Source organism: Lepisosteus oculatus, chromosome 9 (genome assembly GCF_040954835.1).
Source record: "Lepisosteus oculatus isolate fLepOcu1 chromosome 9, fLepOcu1.hap2, whole genome shotgun sequence".
NCBI lineage: Eukaryota > Metazoa > Chordata > Actinopteri > Semionotiformes > Lepisosteidae > Lepisosteus > Lepisosteus oculatus.
Window position 1 is genome coordinate 8,431,631 of NC_090704.1, and position 19,341 is coordinate 8,450,971.

At 36.5% G+C, this 19,341-nt stretch overlaps 1 protein-coding gene across 1 annotated transcript; it reads left to right on the forward strand.

Annotated features, from left to right (window-relative positions):
* Nucleotides 1-7,895: 7,895 nt before the first annotated feature.
* pdcb (phosducin b) lies at nucleotides 7,896-14,307 on the forward strand. Its single transcript, XM_006634617.3, has 4 exons — nucleotides 7,896-8,055; nucleotides 10,773-10,841; nucleotides 12,305-12,459; nucleotides 13,237-14,307. The coding sequence occupies exons 2-4, from the start codon at nucleotides 10,787-10,789 to the stop codon at nucleotides 13,753-13,755; spliced, it is 729 nt and encodes a 242-aa protein (XP_006634680.1). The 5' UTR covers nucleotides 7,896-8,055; nucleotides 10,773-10,786; the 3' UTR covers nucleotides 13,756-14,307.
* Nucleotides 14,308-19,341: the final 5,034 nt, after the last annotated feature.

The following is a 19,341-nucleotide window of genomic DNA, read 5'->3' on the forward strand; positions in this document are numbered from 1 at the left end:
ATTTGGATATGAGTTTGAAATGTATTGTTTGTTTTTGAGCATTCGTGTTAAAACCATCCCTGTTTGTATAGGAATTAAAATAATGATCTTCGTTACAAATCCTACCTTCACTTGGTTTAAATGTGCTGAGGTTAAGATGTGGTGCCACCTAGTGGCCAATTTATTGGTAATCCTTCAGCCTTTTGATAATATAGATAATTGCTATAACCTCTCTGACAAAATCCATCACCATTAGACCTTACTGCCTACTCAGACTGAATTCCACAAGTACTTTGGAGATAGCACTTGAGGCAATATTGTCAATTAGTGGGATAAAGCAACCTTATTGTTTGTTTCAACATCAAGAAGTGACCTTTCATTTCAAGTAACCTAATCTCAAAGAATATTCCTGGTCTGTATTTGTAGGTATTCTCCACAAGGAATGCATAGTATAACCAAAAGTCAGACAATGCCATGCTTTATTTTTAATACAAGGTGATTGTGTAGAACGTGTCGACAAAACATCTTATCTGAAAAGCACTAAAAATATTGAAAGATGATCTTTTAACAATCAACAGTTCTTCACACCCAATAATAGAATTTTGTATTGTAAGTATGATGTCACACACTTGTTGGACAGGAAAGAAAATCAAGTAGCAATTGGTGGGTAAGTGACGTTGTACAAGCAAGTCCATTGTTAAACTTTTTGTCCCCCACATGTATGATAAAATATTTTGGAAGGATATTCTAACATTATTTTGGAAACCTAATGCTTCTGTGACTTTTTTGCTTTGTTCCAAGAACATAATTTACTTCCTTACACTGAAATAACTATGTAATTCATTAATGTGGCTCTATTTTTTGCACAAATATTAAAAATATGTACTTATTTATTTAGTAATTGAAAAAGTCTTCTTCTTAGCATGTGAACATTTACATTCCATTATATGAAATCTCTGCAAGATTATATAACAGTAATTCATGGAGATGGAAGTAACTGGTCTGCTAGAGCAGCAAAATCTATTTTAATTCAGGAATACAAGTTCAAGCCCATCAGATGATATTCACAGGTGCCTCTATTAATTGTATTAAACTAGAACTCCATAAGTCTTTAAGCCAATAGATGGACTGCAACAGTATTTAACACACTAGTCTCTACCCACATCCTGCTGTTGATAGTGCATGCTGTACTTTGAAATACACTCAGAAATCTCTACATTTGCTCACTTTATGGAATGTAGGTGAGATACCATTTTAGGATAAAATTCAGCTTAACTTTCACATAGCATCACTCCAATTTCACATGGAATTGATTGAATCCCTTTCTTTTTTTCATCTTTCTCATCCTTATCTGACAAAGGTGAAATATTGAGAGCTGATGCAGTGTCCTTGTTTGTGCTCTAATGCATCAATAAGTCACTTAGGGATATGAATCAAGTTAACAACCTTTATTTATCCTTCCTATGTACAGTACATACAGAGTTACCTTTTAGCTTGTACCACATTCCATCACTATCCTCAAGATAGTTATTTTTCCTCCTTACACCCAAAGGCAATACAAATGTTCTTTTTATGGTTTGCTTTGCAACATGAGATCCCAACCCTCAGATTTGTGGTGTAAACATTGCAACTGTCACACTCGAAATGAGGGGTGTATTGTTTTTGTCAGTGTCTCAGTTTGTAGTTCAGAACCACCACAAAAATGTTTTTCTGTTTCTTTTTTTATAAACTGTGTTAAAACAGTGAGATTAACGCTGCTTATGGTCATGTGGGTTAGCTTTTGACAACACCAGTCCTTTATCAATATTTTTTGTTATTGCATAGCTCTCCAGCTGCCTTTAGAGATATCGGTGTTATATTTTAGCTCACAAGCCAGCTTTTTCTTCTCAGTCTAAAGCTTTCAAATAATGAATCAGCTCTGTTATGCATTCTTTTTTCAAGGTTATCATCACCATTCAGAAAAATTACCACATCTCAGGACTTAGTGTTAAGGTGGTCATTACTTCCTGACTCATCTTTTTTGTTTTGTTTCTGAGTAGCTACACACCCATTGCGACCATTTTGCGCTAATGTGTATCATGAATAAACGTGTAACTACTGTACGTGCTCAAGATCTGCTCTCCTGGATTATCAGATATCACATAGAACATTCACATGAAGGAACTTGATACCACTTTTAGATAGTGTGGGTTTTCTTCCTCCACATTTTCTATTGTCAGTAGTACCAGTTTCACAACCCCCAGTCATCCATACAGCACTGAGTGAAATAAGTGAAATGTGAAGATGGGCTGTAATGTGTCAATAGGGGCAGTTTCATAAGCAAAAAGTTTGATTTCTACATTATGTTCTTGTAATAAACTTACAATCACTGTCTATAAACACAGGACTTTCTTTTCTGTTACCTGATGACGATTAATAACATTACAGTTTATCAATATAATACTGTGTTAGGTGACATTTCATTTTTATAAAAGCCCATTCATCTGTAATGAATGATTTACCTTACATGCATAGATCCTTCACTTTCCATAATTATTTCTAATATTTCTATACAGTATATAATGAATAAACAATAAATGATGAGCATTTCTTAACTTGACTTCATTTTAAAGTACTTTTCTCCTTCTATGTTCGAATGTTTTACTTTACAGGTGATTTCCTATAACAAATGTTACACAAAAGGTAGAATTCCTTTTGATCTTAGTACTTGAAAGCTGTAGAAGATCTGGTATGGATACCTGGATAATAATCTCTTTTACAGCGACTGAATTCTCAGCTAAGCAAAAACACTGACAACAAATCTGATAAAAAAATCAATTGTCTTCTTTTCAGAAAAAAAACACTTTTTCTTAAAAGTTTTGTCTTTATTACAAAGAAAACAAAATGATTTGACATATACTTATGTATGTACATTTTGTATGATTTGTTTAGACCAGTAGGTCCTATACTTTCCACTCTCCTAACGCAATCCAAAATAAAAGACTGTGCATACATACAAAAACTATTCTATGACTAACATTATCTCCACTTTTGACAAAGATTCCAGTGTTTCTCTAAAAGAGTGTTTAAAAAGAAGGATTTTCCAAGTGTGGGAGGGAGAAGATGCTATATAAATATTATAGTAATTAAGTAAATCTTCTGGGTGTTTATTATTCTTTTACGGATATAAACATTTTAGAATGATAAAAAAATGCTACAAAAATTTGCAATGACACATGTCTACCAAAAGAGTTAAGACAGCAATATTAGCTGAAAGGAATGATCACTGAATGCATGCTAAAAAAAAAAACATTTTTCAAAGAAAATAACACAATTTCAAATCGAAAACAAACCAGCAGTTCTTCATGCAATACATGGAGTATTATTTAAATATTTTAAAAGTATTTTTCCATTGCATGTACTCTGGTTCAATAACCAACGTGGTTTTGAACAACTTTAAACTGCAGATCAGTTTACTTTAATAAGCTAGAATATAAAGCTCACTTGTTAACAAGTTCACACATGCAGACATCTTATGACATCCTGTTATTTCTCACAATACAAAATACATACAGTAGGCTTGAGATCTGGAAGCCTATTTACAAACTGTAATAAATATGGCTTTTAAAACTATTTGACAATATTTGATATATCTGAAAATATATCTCTTCTAGACGTATTACTCCATTCATTCATCATAGTAAGAGATAGTTTCGATTCATACTGAATTATAGTTTTAGATTGATAGAGATGCCTAGTTCTTTCTTTAAAGCTTAAGTTAACTAAAAAGAAGAAAGAAAAGTAAACACAGGAAGTGATCCCATTAGGGTCATGGGCTTCAGATGCTCAGCTCTGCTTTCATAGAAGTCCTCTATATGGAATGATAACTCTTAGGTACATTTCGAGAATATGAACGTGGATATTCAAAACACTATATGTCTACATACTATGTATAATCCATTAAATAAGGTTACAGTCAGCTTACAGTCTAGTTTGGACTCTTACAGTATGTTCTACACAAATGAGGTATATTTTACTGGGAACACTTAGACTTCTATTTAATTCACAGCTTGTGTGCCTTGCACTGTTTTATACTCACAAGCAAACACAACAATGCAGTGCTTAGAATGAGAAGCTTTAACCATTTCAACTTTAATCTGTGTGTAGATAAACATCTGCAAAAGATTATTAATTATTCATATTGAGTTAACTCGCACCTTAATGCATGATGCAAGCCCTGGTTATCTATAATAAAATAGTGATTGTGCATAAACACACTGGCAGGCAGTTCAGGAGAAAAAATAATTTGGTGGTCCATTCCAGGACCTTGCTTAACATCTGAGAAATCTTTTCAAATCTGCACTTACTAAGGAAACAATCATCAAGGTAATCAGTACCCAAAAACTCATTGAGCAGCCAGGTGTTGTCAAGGTTGGTTTCATGTTGTGACAGTTCCGGAAGCTTCAAGAAAAGATGTTTCAAACACTTACATTCCTTTTGCAGGACAAGGAGAATTTGTTTCAAAGCACTACGCTCTGGGGCTAGGCATGAGACAAGCATTTGGCATTGAGAAAGCCACAGAAAAAAAAAATCTGTATTCTGACTCTGCCCCAGGCTATAGTACATCATCCTGAGCTACTCAGGCAAGGAGGAAAATAACATTTACCTGTTTCTATGGTAGTACCCAGCAATTACAGGAGGTCCTTCTTAAAACTAAACTACAACTATTCTGTCATAATTCCGGAGACACCTGGAAATTTGACTCAAAATCAGGATAGAATGAAACAGCAGAATCTATTCCAAAGACATATTTTGAAAGTTGAAGTTAAAAATCTGGTCATTAAATTTCAATTTACATATTGCCATCATGGGTAATGCTTTTTATATGAACAACGGCAGTTTCAACAGGTCTGTTGAAGATGCCATTAACCATTAACTCTCCATTGTATACTCCAGCATTTGGAGAAGCCAAATTCCTATGTCCGCATCCTTTTTTGGGGGGATTTCAGCTCAGCATTCAATATCATTAATCCAATTAATAACATTAATAATAAATGATTCAGTAAACTGACGGACTTGAACATCAACCCTGCTATGTGTCGTTGGATTCTGTACATTATAACACATCGCCAACAGACTGTCAGGGTGAATAACAGGACATCTTGCCCTCTGCCTCTCAGCACAGGTGCTCCCCAAGGCTGTGTCTTATCTCCATGGCTCTTTTCCCGTTTCACAAACAACCTTACATCTCAGGATGACTCTGTCAACCTTTTTAAATCTGCAGATGACACTACCATTGTTCGTCTCATCTCGAATAATGATGTGACTTGTTACCGAAAGCAGATTGACTTGGTTAACAGCCTGGTGTTTGGACAACGATCTCCTACTGCTTCTAAAACCAGGGAAATCATCAGTGACTTCTGACGCATCCAGAACACAAATTAAATTTAAATTTAAATTTTGGGGTACATACATAAATAGAGATCTTTAATGGAGCACCTGTCACGGACATCCAAAGGGACTAACCGTGGAGAGCAGGAGAGTGGAAAAAGACCGATATGCGTAGCGGCAAGACAAGAAAAAGGCCCGGGCTCGTTAATGCAAAGAGTTCAGGAATGCTGTATAGAAACCAATGCCCCCAGGTAGTGAACGTGGGGCGACCTGGTGCTAGGCCGGTGTCAGGACATCCGAACGTCAATGCTGAGCAAGGGCAGAGTGCAAGACCCAGAAATATATAGCCCAAGGGAAAGAGAGGGACCGGAAGGACAGCAGGCAGGAAACTAGGGACAGGACAGAGAAGGAGCACCCTCTGGCTGCAGAGGGCGTGACAGAACCAACACTGACCACTTCGTCGAAAAAGCACAGCAATGTGAACCAGCCATGAACCAGCAATGTCTCCTTCAATTCTACACAGCCGTAATCCAAAGTGTTCTGACAACCTCTATTACAGTCTGGTATGGGAGCTTGGATAACTACTCTAAAGGCATACTGGAAAAGATTGTGTCCAAAGTTGCAAAAATTGTTGGCTGTGAACCCCCTTCTATTTCATCTCACTACTCAAGTCGCACCTCCAATCGTGCCAATAAAATCATTTCACATCCCTCTCATCCAGCTCATAACCTCTTTCAGCTTCTCCCTTCTGGAAAAAGTTTCAAATCCTTCCTCTCAAGGACTGCCCCCTTCAACCTCAGCTGCTTTCCCACTGCCAGACGAATTTTGCATTCACATTGAACTCTGAATTTCATTGTATAATTCTGCTGCTACATGGAGAGTTGTTCACATGTGTATGTGATGATGTTTGTTTGTCTTCTGTCCTATTAATTTTATACTGTAAATGTTAAATGTACTGTATGTCTCATCTGTGTTCTTTGCTGTACCGAAAGCAAATTACACCAACTATTGTTGTGTGGCAATAAAGAAAAGAATACAGTTTTCCATACTCTTTCTTCATTTTGTGCATTCTTAGGGTTAATATTGTTAGCTGCCTCATGGGGATTAGTGTTGTTATTTTGGCAGAGACCAACTGCATTTACTCTGAAACCTAAGGACAGTCACTTGACACTTGGCTGGTCCAAATGAGTTTTGACAGATGTGGGGTTGTAGGACAAAAAAGAAACATACCATTCAAACCCTTAGCAGTAACTCAGCTAACTGACAATTACCTTTTGCTAAAAACAAGTAACTGCAAAAAAAAAACTGTTGAAAAAGAATGCCATGGGCTTAAAAGGTATGTTGTAGGTGGTATTTACAGAGACACTTAAGACGTAAATAGATTCATGTTTATGGGTGTCAAAATATTTGATTTTTTTCTACATGGGTCTGTAGTAAAAGCCTCCAACTACTCCACCTACTGCAGTCAAACCCAACTGCCACAGAACTCCTTCTGAATCTGCAAAGGCATGGTGGGCACTACATTTCAACACCTCAGCGGTTAATCAGAATTGAACTGGTGACACTTTTAAATAAGTGCTGACACTCAATACTTTGAATTCTGTGCACTGTTTGCAGAAGTATCCAAAAATACACTGAGTATCACAGGAAATTATCACTTACAACTGAAACAAGTTGGCAAATCTATTATTAGAAAATGACAAACTTTTTTGTAGCAGGTTCACAGAACTTCTACTGCACTGATATGTGCAAATACGTTATGTTGATTAATGTTTGTAACCATTATGGTTTAACCAAGAGCTTAACTACTGTGAGAGTTACTAGCATGCATAGCCCCTGTTGAAAGCAATACAAGGCGATTATCTGCAATGCATGCCTTGCACCATGTTTTATATGCTGTCTTATGGTATTTTGTTCAATTTCTCCTGTAGAGCATGGACAAGTATGCGCCTGTTTGCTGGTCTCTTAGACTTGTCATGTCATCCCAGCTCTTCCAACAAATGTCCAGGTCTCAAAGCTGACAAGGACAGCATCCATGACATCACTGTCACATTCTCAACTTGCAAGAAAGGTGATAAAAGGCAATTAGGAAGGGGGGGGTGTCGTCATGTCTCAATGAGCCTTTGGGAAAGGTAGACTAAGCCTCATTTGACCGCAAAAAAAACAAATTCAATCTTAAAAAGTGTCCTTTTTGAATTTTTTGATTAACTTAGAAATTGGGCACATTTGTTCAGGTGTACCGACACAGAAAATAGTACTACCTCTAGAATGACTATCTTTCAAAGAGTAAATTTCAGCAAACAGTGTCCTTGAATGTCACTTTGAACTGTGCAGAGATGCCTCTCCTTCAGATTTTCTATTGTCCTGGAAAGTGAAGCAGCTCATCAGTTTTGCCTCATGATGGAGTTTATTGTCTGGATCCAAACTCGATCCCATCCTCTAACTCTCTCAGCCTCTGAATCCTGATTGGCTATTTTCATTGAGCGCAGGTCGCTAATTCTTCAGTAGCAATCCTCTTACCCACACTGAGCTGTTTCTGAGAAGGCCACCATGATCCGGAAGACTAAATCTTAGACAAAGCCCATCTGGTCTTACTTAGAAATCCACAGTGTGCTTTTGTCTTCTCCTGGACAACCCAAAGGACAGGTGACCACAAGCACAAGAAAGGCAACTATCCAACTGACCAAGGGAAAGTTAAACTCACAGGTAAGAGTCTCACTCATTGATTACCAATTACCTTGAAAAAACTGTAGCTTGTTTCTTAAACAGCAGTTTTCTGCATTGTTTGAAATACAGTTGAATTTATGTCATGCCTGTTATTTATGCTATGATGACCTTTGTTTTAAATAAATTAAGAGAATTAGGATGCTGCAGCAGTTATAATTTACTATCATCTCTATTATCTTTATCTTAAACAATTGAACCTGGAAACCTAGGAGAAGTGTCTCTTAACTGTACTGCATTTTTGTTTGATCCTTGTAGCATCAGTTCTAGCAATGAGAGTGTGTCTTACGTTTTGAGCCAGTTAAAATATCAAAACATTTATAAATGAAGGTGAACATGTTATCGTTTTTGTTTTTTCAATAGAGTTCAATACAAAGATGCCTATTTTTATATAAAGTTTTAGTCTGCTAAAATGAAGGAAGTGATTCCCTTAGGATAATGGGCTTCAGATACATAGCTCCGCTTTCAAAGTCCTTTATATGGAATGGTAACCCTTATGTAAATTATATATCAAGAATATGAGCATGGATATGCAAAACACTCTGTATGTCTACATATATAATTACATTGAATTTTCTCTATCAACATATCACATAAGGTTACAGTCACCTTACAGTCTAGTTTGTACTGTCAAGTATATTCTATTGGGAACACTGAGAATGCTTTACAATTAGCTGTGTGTTTACCTTGGCAACTATACAGCTGCAAATGTGATAGTATTTTGAATAGTGCTGATTAGCCACTTTTTATTAGCTTATTGTGATGTTCCATTTTCTGCCAACATGTTTTAACTCTTTGCATTTTGGGACGTTCCATGCAGCATTTCCAGCCTGCTGCACTGTACTCACTCACAGCATAAAGAAGTCAGCCATGTCAACTTCAAATCTCAAAAACTGTCATGATGTAATTGGGACAAAAAACTGACAACGAGCTTGCCAGTGATACAGGGATGAGAAAGTCAGGATTAGAACTCAGAGCTTGCAACCAGAGTAGTGATGACAGTGAGGACACACATTTAATAAAGAGTAATAACAGTAGCCTTTCAGCCTATATGGTTTACTTTGTAAACAGCACAGAGGATTATACAATGTGCCACAGTGACAGCGAATGCAAGTCATTATATTAATTTTGTTTATCATTTTCAGAGTCACAGCTGTTCAGTGAAAGAGTTGCCCTATAGCTGAACACAAGCTGTATTTTGCATTGACTATGTCCTGACCTCTTTACAGTGACTAGGTTTTTTCCCCTGAAACTAGATTAATAACACAAAGCCTATATATTTCTGAAAACTAATTATGATTGAGCTCTTCACATGTAGTGCCATAGTATTTGATAGCAAGGATAGCCTGGACAATATACTGTATACTGTAACATCTTAAACTGGTTAAATTCTTTATATACTGTAAATACAAAATCTGTCAATGTTGCAACAACTAACAGCAGCAACTAACAACAGCTCATACCTGACTTCTACTTCAGAGCTAAAAATGTCTTAAATATCGCTGATATTCTTGAGATAATGTCCAAGAAATGTAGCATTTGGAATTTACTTCAGATCCATATTTACTTGCACTGAGGAAAAGACAGTGGTTCCATTGTCAATATACAAAGAACATGACATTGCTTAGTTATATGGTACCTGTAAGGTTTAGCAGATTGAGTAACTGTAGTGGTATTTACAAACCTAGTCAATATTATAGTTAATTATGTTGACACTGAAGATATCTTTATGAAGTGGAGTAATGGATAAAATGCTACTTCCAAGTCCCTTTTTACCATATGTCTTCTTTTCAGTCTTGTCTTTGAGACACTGGACGCTAACCTAACCCTGTATTAAGCTCTACTCTGTTCTTCAAGCCTCAGTGCAGAACTTAGTCACCTTCACTGCAGGACCTTGTAGTTCTAAAAGTTCCCTTTTCACTTCACTACAACTTGAAAGGAAGCCACACGTACAAATTCCACTCAAACCAATGAAACAAATTAGGTATTAAGCTAATCCTCTAATACCACATCAACCCAGATTGCCTTGAGTGAAGAAGACAACTTCCTTCGTCACATAACACATGCTAAATTAGCCCATGCCTGTAGTTCATCATATGATTGCATCATCCTAATTAGTCCTATTTAACCTGTTTCCAAATGTTTTCAAGAGGTACAAATGCCTGTACATAACAACTTTCCAATTTTGTTTTTTATCATTCACTCAAGACCTTTTGATGTTTGATATGACATTTAGCTACAGATTTAACATATGATAGTAGACATGCTTGCTCTCCAGAGGACAGGTAGGGCTAGTATTATCTTTTCTCATTTCTTACAAACAAAAACAAAAAGCTGATTATCAGTGCTGTAGTTTCTTCAGATGAATAGGATCACGTATAAAATGTAGAGACTTAATATGACTGAATGATAAGGAACAGAGAATTTATTATGAGGTGACATTTAAGATGAACCTGAAAGAAAAACTTGGATTGTAGAAGCTGCATTAGAGATCTCAAGCGAAAACATGACGGTAGGCGGCACATTGTTTGAAGTGTTGCAATAAACTGAATGGAGCTCTTTACTAAAGGGGGATGCAACTGTTGAGGAAAACAAAAGCGAACAAAAAATGAACAATCAAACAAGAGGTTTCCGTCTTCCCACACTCAGTGCAGCTTGGGCTTGTATTAAAACCCCTTCATCTCTTTCATCATTTGCAGATCATTCTGCAAAAATGTCAGGCCACAGTGTGGAGGAAGACTTAGAGGAACTGCCTGCAACAAACACAGGTAAAGAGAGGTCTGAAGAAGCCAAGTGCCAATGAGACAGATTAAAGAGTAGGTTAGATTCAGAAACGAGTAAAAGATCCTGTGCTGCTCCCTATATAGCGAATAAATCTCAGAAGTTTAACCACAAGGAAAAAATTGACCTCATGCATCTTAGCAATTTATTGACATCTGCAAGGATTGCACTGGGCTTTCCTTACATTGGAAATCACCAGTTGTTTCTGGCTGGCCTCATAGTCACAACGCCCACACAGCAGGTTTAGGAATGAGGAATTGTAGACAATCTTTTCTGACACGCCTGTCTTTAGACACTTAAAAAACTCCATGATACCTTACAGCTAGGGTTGACTGCAGGAGCCTAGAGGAGCTTGATGAGTCACAGGAGTGATAGATTCACCCTAGGGATCCTGGATATACCCACACAGTGCTCTGTGAATGGCTGATCCAGACTCTGGCCAGTGATGCGCAAGTAATGCTGTTCAACATGTGCTCTGAGTGAGCACCTGTGCTGGCAGAGACACTTGGGAGTCCTGTACCGCTCTGTTTTTTAAATCCCACCAAAAAAGCTTCTCGTCACCTTGAGGTAAAATATAAGATAAGATAACTTTATTGCCCATATACAATTTGTATCAGGAATTAGTCTTTTTGCATACCCCAGCTTGCTCTGTCACTGTGGCCAAACTAGTTCTGCTACACTGGGTCAGCCATTTACTGTATACAGTGCCCCTGGAGAAGTTGGGGTTAAGGACCTTGCTCAGGGGCCCAATGGAGAAGGATTTCTCTGCCGGCCGCAGGATACGAACTGGCAGCCCTCCAGCCATTGGTGTAGATCCTTAGCCACAGAGCCGCCACACCGCCCTATTCCAAAGCAACTGCTTCCATTTCACCACGCTTTTCAAATTAACACCAATAATTTAAATACATTTGATTTTTCTAGTGGCTAGTTCAATATGTGGAACAACATTCTTCATAAATTACAAATTATTATTAAAAAAAATACAGTAATATAAACGTAAAGTTTGATATACACATACTGGATACATACTGGATAGAATTTATAGGCAGCAAAATTCTGCCTATTCTGCCGACGTTTAAACAATATTTCAAGTAACTGTCAAGTAGATTGGAGGACTCTGCATTTTTTTTTGTCGGGAATCAACTTGAAATGACAAGACATGCAAACTAACAGACTTTTTCCGAAAATAATTAATAAAGTAACTTCAAGGTATACTTGGAAAATGGAGGTCATAGCCTGCGGGGCTGACTTCAATTTAGTTTCACCATATCACCATTTCTGTATTTTTATTGTTAATTCAGAAAGAACTCCTCTGCGTTAATAATATTTGGACGTCACTCCAATTCACTGCAAGTATTCATACAGAACAGGGCCTCTGTGTATTGTTGACTTGTTTTGTCTGTGGATTTGATCTGGGGGATTAACAGTCTATGTGGAATAATATTTATAGGACCCAAGGGAGTGATCAATGACTGGAGGAAGTTCAAATTGGAGAGCGAGGATCAGGAGTCCATCCCCCCCAGCAAGCGCGAGCTCCTCCGGCAGATGTCTTCTCCCTACAAGCCCAACCGGGAAGAGGAAGCTCGGGAGAAACTGAACCGCAAGGTTGGAGATTACAAATACAAACACATGTGGAACGGAGTATACCATAGCTTGCTAAGCAGCAGAAAAGATCTCCTATCATGCACTCTGCTGATTGAAAGAAAAAGTATGACAGAAAAATTGCATTTTGGGATAAAAACCCAAATAAAACCCGGTTCTTACATGGAAAGGTGCACACACGGTAATTTTACAAAGCCTTGGATACTTCAAGTGCTTTTTATTAGTCAGTATTCAATGGGGCTTTTGTTAAGTGCACTTAAGCCTCAAATGTTTGTTAAATCCTATTTAAATTGACAGTGAACCCAACTGCAATCCTCCACACATCCATAATAGGTATAGGTCTGCTATTAGAAAAACAATTATGACTAATAAAGCTCTTGAAATTCATATTCCCAATGACTGAATCCTTTCATTAAACAGGATTAATATAATACAGGGCCATCATGTTAGCTTCACAGTGAAAGAGGGTAATCCAATTATGTGGAGGTGGTTTCCTGTGGTCCCGTTTTGCTCCAAACATATTTAATTGGTACATACTGTATCTATGTGTAACACTGCAGTGTGTTCTTTCGGTGTACATGTCTGAACTTCAAATGAGTTACATGTTAAGGTATTGCATACGTTGAGACAAATCATGTTCTAGAGCTGAGAAGAGGATCAGAGACGCAAGTCTCATTTCTTTCAATATATGTGCCGTGATCATCTTAAACATGAAAGGGCCAGACTTTCTCACTCCGCCTTTGCAGGACCTTTAGGCCACTGTTAACCTCTCCTCCACAGATGAGCGTGCAGGAGTACGAGCTGATCCAGGATGAGGATGAAAGCTGCCTCCGCAAGTATCGCAAGCAGTGCATGCAAGAGATGCATCAGCGCCTGAGCTTCGGCCCCAGGTTTGGTTCCCTGTATGAGCTGGAGAGCGGAGAGCAGTTCCTGGAGACCATTGAGAAGGAGCACAGGCTAACGGTGGTGGTGGTGCACATCTATGAAGACAAAGTCAAAGGCTGTGATGCTTTGAACAATTGCCTTTCCTGCCTGGCTGCAGAATACCCTACCGTCAGGTTCTGCAAGATCAAAGCCTCCAACACTGGGGCAGGTGATCGCTTCTCAGACAGTGTGCTGCCCACCATGCTGGTGTACAAGGCAGGAGAGCTTCTGGGCAATTTCCTGTGCATCACAAAGCATCTGAATGAGGAGTTTTATGCAGTAGATGTGGAGTCTTTCTTGAATGAGTATGGCTTGTTACCGGAGAAGGAGTTTGGAGCCTGTCAGAATTACGAAGACGAAGCAGATGTCGAATGAATTTCAGATTGCAGGGGAATGCAGAGAGAATAAGTTCAATTATTCTTCTAAGTAGTGTTTTCCAGTACGGCATCTCAACTCTTCTTAAGGCAATTTCTATAAAAGATCAAGTGCTGCCCTGAAACCTGTGTAGTCTGTCCTCAGGGCCTTTTTCCTTAATATTTCCTAAGACCTACCACACATTGCCACATCCAGACCATTGAAAAAGTAAAAAAAATCAAATATTTTAGCTTCTTGGTCACTCTAACTTACAGTAAGTCTAAATATATAGACACTAAACATGCACACAAATATGAAACTGTAAATCTAAGCATCTAAGCAGAAGGTGGCTATGTACAGTATTGTAAGTCATGTCAAGAGAAAGTGAACTGTACAAACATTCAGAAGCAAATGCCCTTTATTAAGAAAATAATCGATTAGTTAAATTTTATAAACTCAGAATGTATTGCAGAATGTAAAGCCCTTCGTAATTACTTTTGTTTTTTAAAGTTGTTTCACTTTTCTGCTGTAAAGTTCCTTTTTCCCCCATTGATGATTAAAGGTTTCACAGAACTTTTGAGTATGTTTTGGTGTAATAATGGAGTTCTCCTTTCCTCCAGGCATTTCTCAGAAGAAATGTTTTCCAACAGCTGGTTGTGTATTCTAAAAATGTTTGACACATCTCCTTCCTCCTCATCGGATTTCCTCAATATGACATTGTCGGAAGAGAACGTGACCCTTTACCAAAAGAAAAACTGAAAGAGCAGGCTACCTGCCATGAATTCAAGAAACAAAACAGATAGCTTCTTAAAAATCAACCTATCAGCCCTGTGATATTCATGTTGCTTAAAATTTATTTTCTTAACTTAATCATTATATGATAAAAGATTACGTCTTACGCTTGCTGCTTCAGACCAAATTGCAATGAAGTAAAATGAACATTAATTTTACTTTTATAGGAAAACTACTTATAAAAGGTAATCTCCCTATAAATGTATACTAGATACAAGAAACACCCTGGGATTTTTAATGACCACAGAGAGTCAGAACCTCAGATGTATGTCTCATCCCTGCCCTTTAAACTAAGCTATGAACAAAATACTGAAAATAATTTTAATGAAGACTTACATTTTATAAATTTAACTAAAATATAATTTATATATATAAAGAAAATGGACATTTTGTAATTAAAACCTTTGGTTTCAGAATCTTTAATCTGTCATCTTTCACTCTGGAAAATAAACTGAGAAGGGAGAGAACAAACCTCACATTTTAAGTTCCATTTTCCAAAACAAATGAGTGATCTTTTGAAGTTCTGCTGTTTATAATTATATAATGTTAATATTCTATCACATGTTCACATATATATGTCTCATTTAAAATTAGCCATATAAATAAAATGATGACAGACTTATTGTCAATCTGGTTTCAAGAACATGACTGCACTAGCTGATACCCTGAACTGGGTGTGACTGAAAAGTGACTTTGAACAAGTCAATTCCTGTTTATAAAATAATGGAGTATTAAAGCAAATAAAGATTTCATTATTAAAATCATATCTGATTTATTTCCTGCATGACATTCAAGAAGCTGTCAGATTTACATAAAAAAACTGACAATGGCCACAATTGTATCTATTAAAATTTTTTCTTTGTAAACATTTCCAAAATAAGGAGTGAAAAATAACTATTCAGGGTCTGTAGGCATATTTTTATGCAATAGTGACATTATTGGTTTTAGTACAGAAAGATTTATCTTAAATGATGGATTACAATGTCAGTGGTGTTGACAAGCTCCAGACTAAGAATTTTTTCTCACGGCTATAAAATATCCATTACATTCGTGTCACCTAATGTGAATGCACTTCAAATTAATGTAGAATTTATGGTATTTCACAGCATACACATTTTTTTAACCAGAAACTCACAGTCAAATATGTTTATTCATTATTCTATAAAGGAAGCCTCATACCATCACTAGTCCCAAAAATATTCCAGTTCCAGGCACAAAAACAGGGTTATCAATTTTCCATGTCTAACAAGTTTGTTCACTGCCAGAACTTTTTTTTAAATGTGACTTTAATTTTCAGATTATTGCAAATATAATTTGCAAATACATATTCCAAATGAGCACTGGTTTGATACATAGGCCTGCTACAAAACAACATTGAATATTTAAGATATCGTCCCTCCTTTCTTAAAAAAGAATGATTTATGACACTGAATTAAATACAATATTTTAATTTAATTTAAAAATAACACCTCTTGAAGTCAGTTATTCAGTAACTAGTGTTAAAAGTGTTAAAAGATGAAATGATATATTTCCTTGTGAGATACAGAACAAAAATTAAATTATTTTATCCATTTAACTTTCTGAAGGGGGATATTAATATTCAGTTATGGAGTTTTTAATTAGCCATTTTTAACAGAATAAAATTTAAAACATATAGCAGAGTGAATACTTTATATATATATACACAACGCAAGGTGAACATTGTAAACCATGGTGCTTATTTCTCTACATTAGCAGTACTCATGAAGTTGCAGGTAGATAACAGATAACAGCCCCCAAAAAGTATTCCAATCCCCAGCCACTAGTACAAAAGTAACTAGGTGTCATAAATTCCACAGCCAAATGTTTTTCTAGCAACGAATAGAAGGAGTAGTTAAGTATTCCTTACAGTCATATGATAAACTTTGATGCAAACATTTGATATAAACAGCTTCAAAAGGAAAGGCTAGGGAAAGCAGAAACCCATGTTAAGTGTACTAAAACAAACTGGGTACCTTCATCAGGAGTCGATGGTTAAGGTAAATGTTGCCAGAACTTGATTTGTTTAGCTATTGTTAAATTTTAAAAGTTAACATCAAAGATGATTATTCTATAACAGTGGGTAAATACCAGCCTTGTTTAGATGCATCACAAAAATATAAAACCCTCTTTTTTTTTGTCCAAGCTTCCAAAAACAAGCTTAAAAATACACCATCATTAATTTCCTTAAAGCATTCTCACTAAAATGTGTCAAGTGTATTTCATGTCTTGAGTCTGCCTTGGAGGTAATATGCCTTTCTGTAGCTTCAAGCAGTTGGTTGTTTTCACAAGGTATTCAGTCAAATGACAAATGACAAATACTAACTGGATTTAAAAGAGCATAAAGTTGCAGGCATTGCAATGTTAGTACAGTAGTGCAACACTGACACAGGTTTCCATATTACATGTACAAAAACATATACACATATTTCAGCCAGACTCCAGAACTGCTGAAATTGAAGAAGAATATGTAACAGCAACATAATAAATAGCAATAATAATAATTTGGAAAATTGGCACTTAAAAGATTTTGGTGAATCTTGTTGCGAAACTATGTAATTACAGTAAACCTTAAGTTCCTTCACAGGGTGTTATTTACTTTATTAAACCTGCACAGTAGGGTTTGTGTTCTAGAAATGAAAAACTGTTTTCTGTGATGTATCAACGGCAAAGTCAATATACGGACATTAATAATATCAAGCCTCAATCTTTAGTATGTAAAGTATTCTTTAGAATGAAAGCTTATCTAGATTCAGTTTCACCAGTACTGAAGGACCTCCAGTTTTTGTAAAAAATCCATTTGTATTTTTTAAATAAAAAAGTAAATAAGAAAAAAAACTGCAGAATAATAAAAAAAAAGTTAAGGTAATCAAATGAAAATGGTTGTCCATACTCCAAAATGTAAAAAAAAAATCACATTAGAATACAAACTTATATTATTATTCGATTTGAAGGCAATCTAAATTAACAAAGGACTATTCTTGGCAGATACGTGTCTGAAGGACAGCTTTTCATATTTCTTTTAAGGGAAGGAAATTAAAGTCAATTCATTTAATACACTGGGCATAAGGAAATGCTACAGTGTTTAACTTCCTCAGATTATTTGTATGCAAAGGCAGATCTGCCTTTCTACGTCTCTCAGCATCAAGGCTTTTAGTGACATACTTTTAAAGGGAAACTGCGATGCTCGTTTTGTATTTTGGGTTTATAATGAATCAGCAATGATTAATGCACTCAAACCACAAGTAAACTACCAAGTACACAGTAAAGTGTACAATTTCTCATAAAGCACCACAAAAGAGAAAAAAAGTTTCAATGTATGCGTGCCATATTGCCGTCATTTTCTGCCATTCAGAATGAAGCAACAGAACTTCCAGTGATGGCCTGATTACACTGTAAAGGGGCAGATTTTGCTGCTACATTCATTTGAAATATTTTCACGAAACCAGCACGAACAAGCAGACATGTTTTTACGTATTTAAATACTTTATTCCAAAATAAAGAACAACATGCCCACCCACTAAAATACACTCATATTCCTTTTTCAAGTTTTGCAAAGTGCTCAATCGTTTACATTTGTGGTTGCTTTATAGGAAATCACATCTAAAAGAAAAAAATCGAGCAGGATTTATATTTTTGGAGGACTCGCTACACCAGGGCCATCGCCTGAACAGCCGATTTGAATGAGTGCAATTGAACTGAATTCAACATATCGACTTCGAGACAGTCTTGCTGATAAATACTACTTGTTAACTCAGCATGCAGATCATGTATGTACGAACGTTTCTGGGCTGAAATGCCTGCTGCACAACCTGTACTTATTCGATCGTACATCACACAGGATTGTGTCATGAAACGTATCGATGGGACCAACATCAGTGCCCAGGTTTATTACTGATCTCTGTTAGTTGAATATCCCTTGGCAAAGGAAACAGTTTGACTTTGTGATTCTGATTCAGATCACATCTTCTGCTTTGTGTGCATCCATTATGTTCTGAACAGCCAAATGCTTGACACTGAGGCATCGTCTAAATATATATATGCAAGTTCAAAAAGACAAAAAAAGATTTATGTTGTCACGTCACAATTTGAGCAAACTCTTGCTCTTGTCTGTGGAGAGAGAGCAGCAGCTTCTTGCCTGCCTGCGACAACATGGCAACCATACAGAACTTTCACAACGTTCACCATTTTGCACTTTATTCGAAATTCGTAAAATTCTGCAACACTGTCAATTGTTTTTTGATAGAAAGCCTGAGAAATTAGTACTGTAGCTCCCCTTTAATTGTTTTAAAGGATTAATTCAGTACTCTGGTTTTCTAAAGAATGAACATACCTTATACAAGACACCGAATTATTGTATTACACAAGAACACAAGAAGAGCAGATGATGAGAATAGACCACTCAGTGCCTCTAGTGCAATTCAAAAAACAAAAAGGTGGCCTATTTTAAATTCATTAAAGGGTTACCACTACATAACCTCTTAGTCTCAGAACTGACGCTCTTTCATTTATGAAAACAGGGTACTTACATTATAAATACCTCACCCTAGAAGTTATGTTTCCCCAGTTAATAAAGGACTACACTGAAAAATGGCTTAATTGTTTCAACACCAGTGTTTCACATGAGTAAAGAGCTGGGTTTCAAATGTAAATGTTTGAAAATGAAGAACTGTATTAAGTAGGCAGACAGTGGGTCACAAAGGGAAAATGTGGACAAAACCTAGATATCTTTATAAGGCTTTCTGGAGGAAGGGCCACACCTTACACAAGCACAAGATTGTGGATTTCACAGCATCA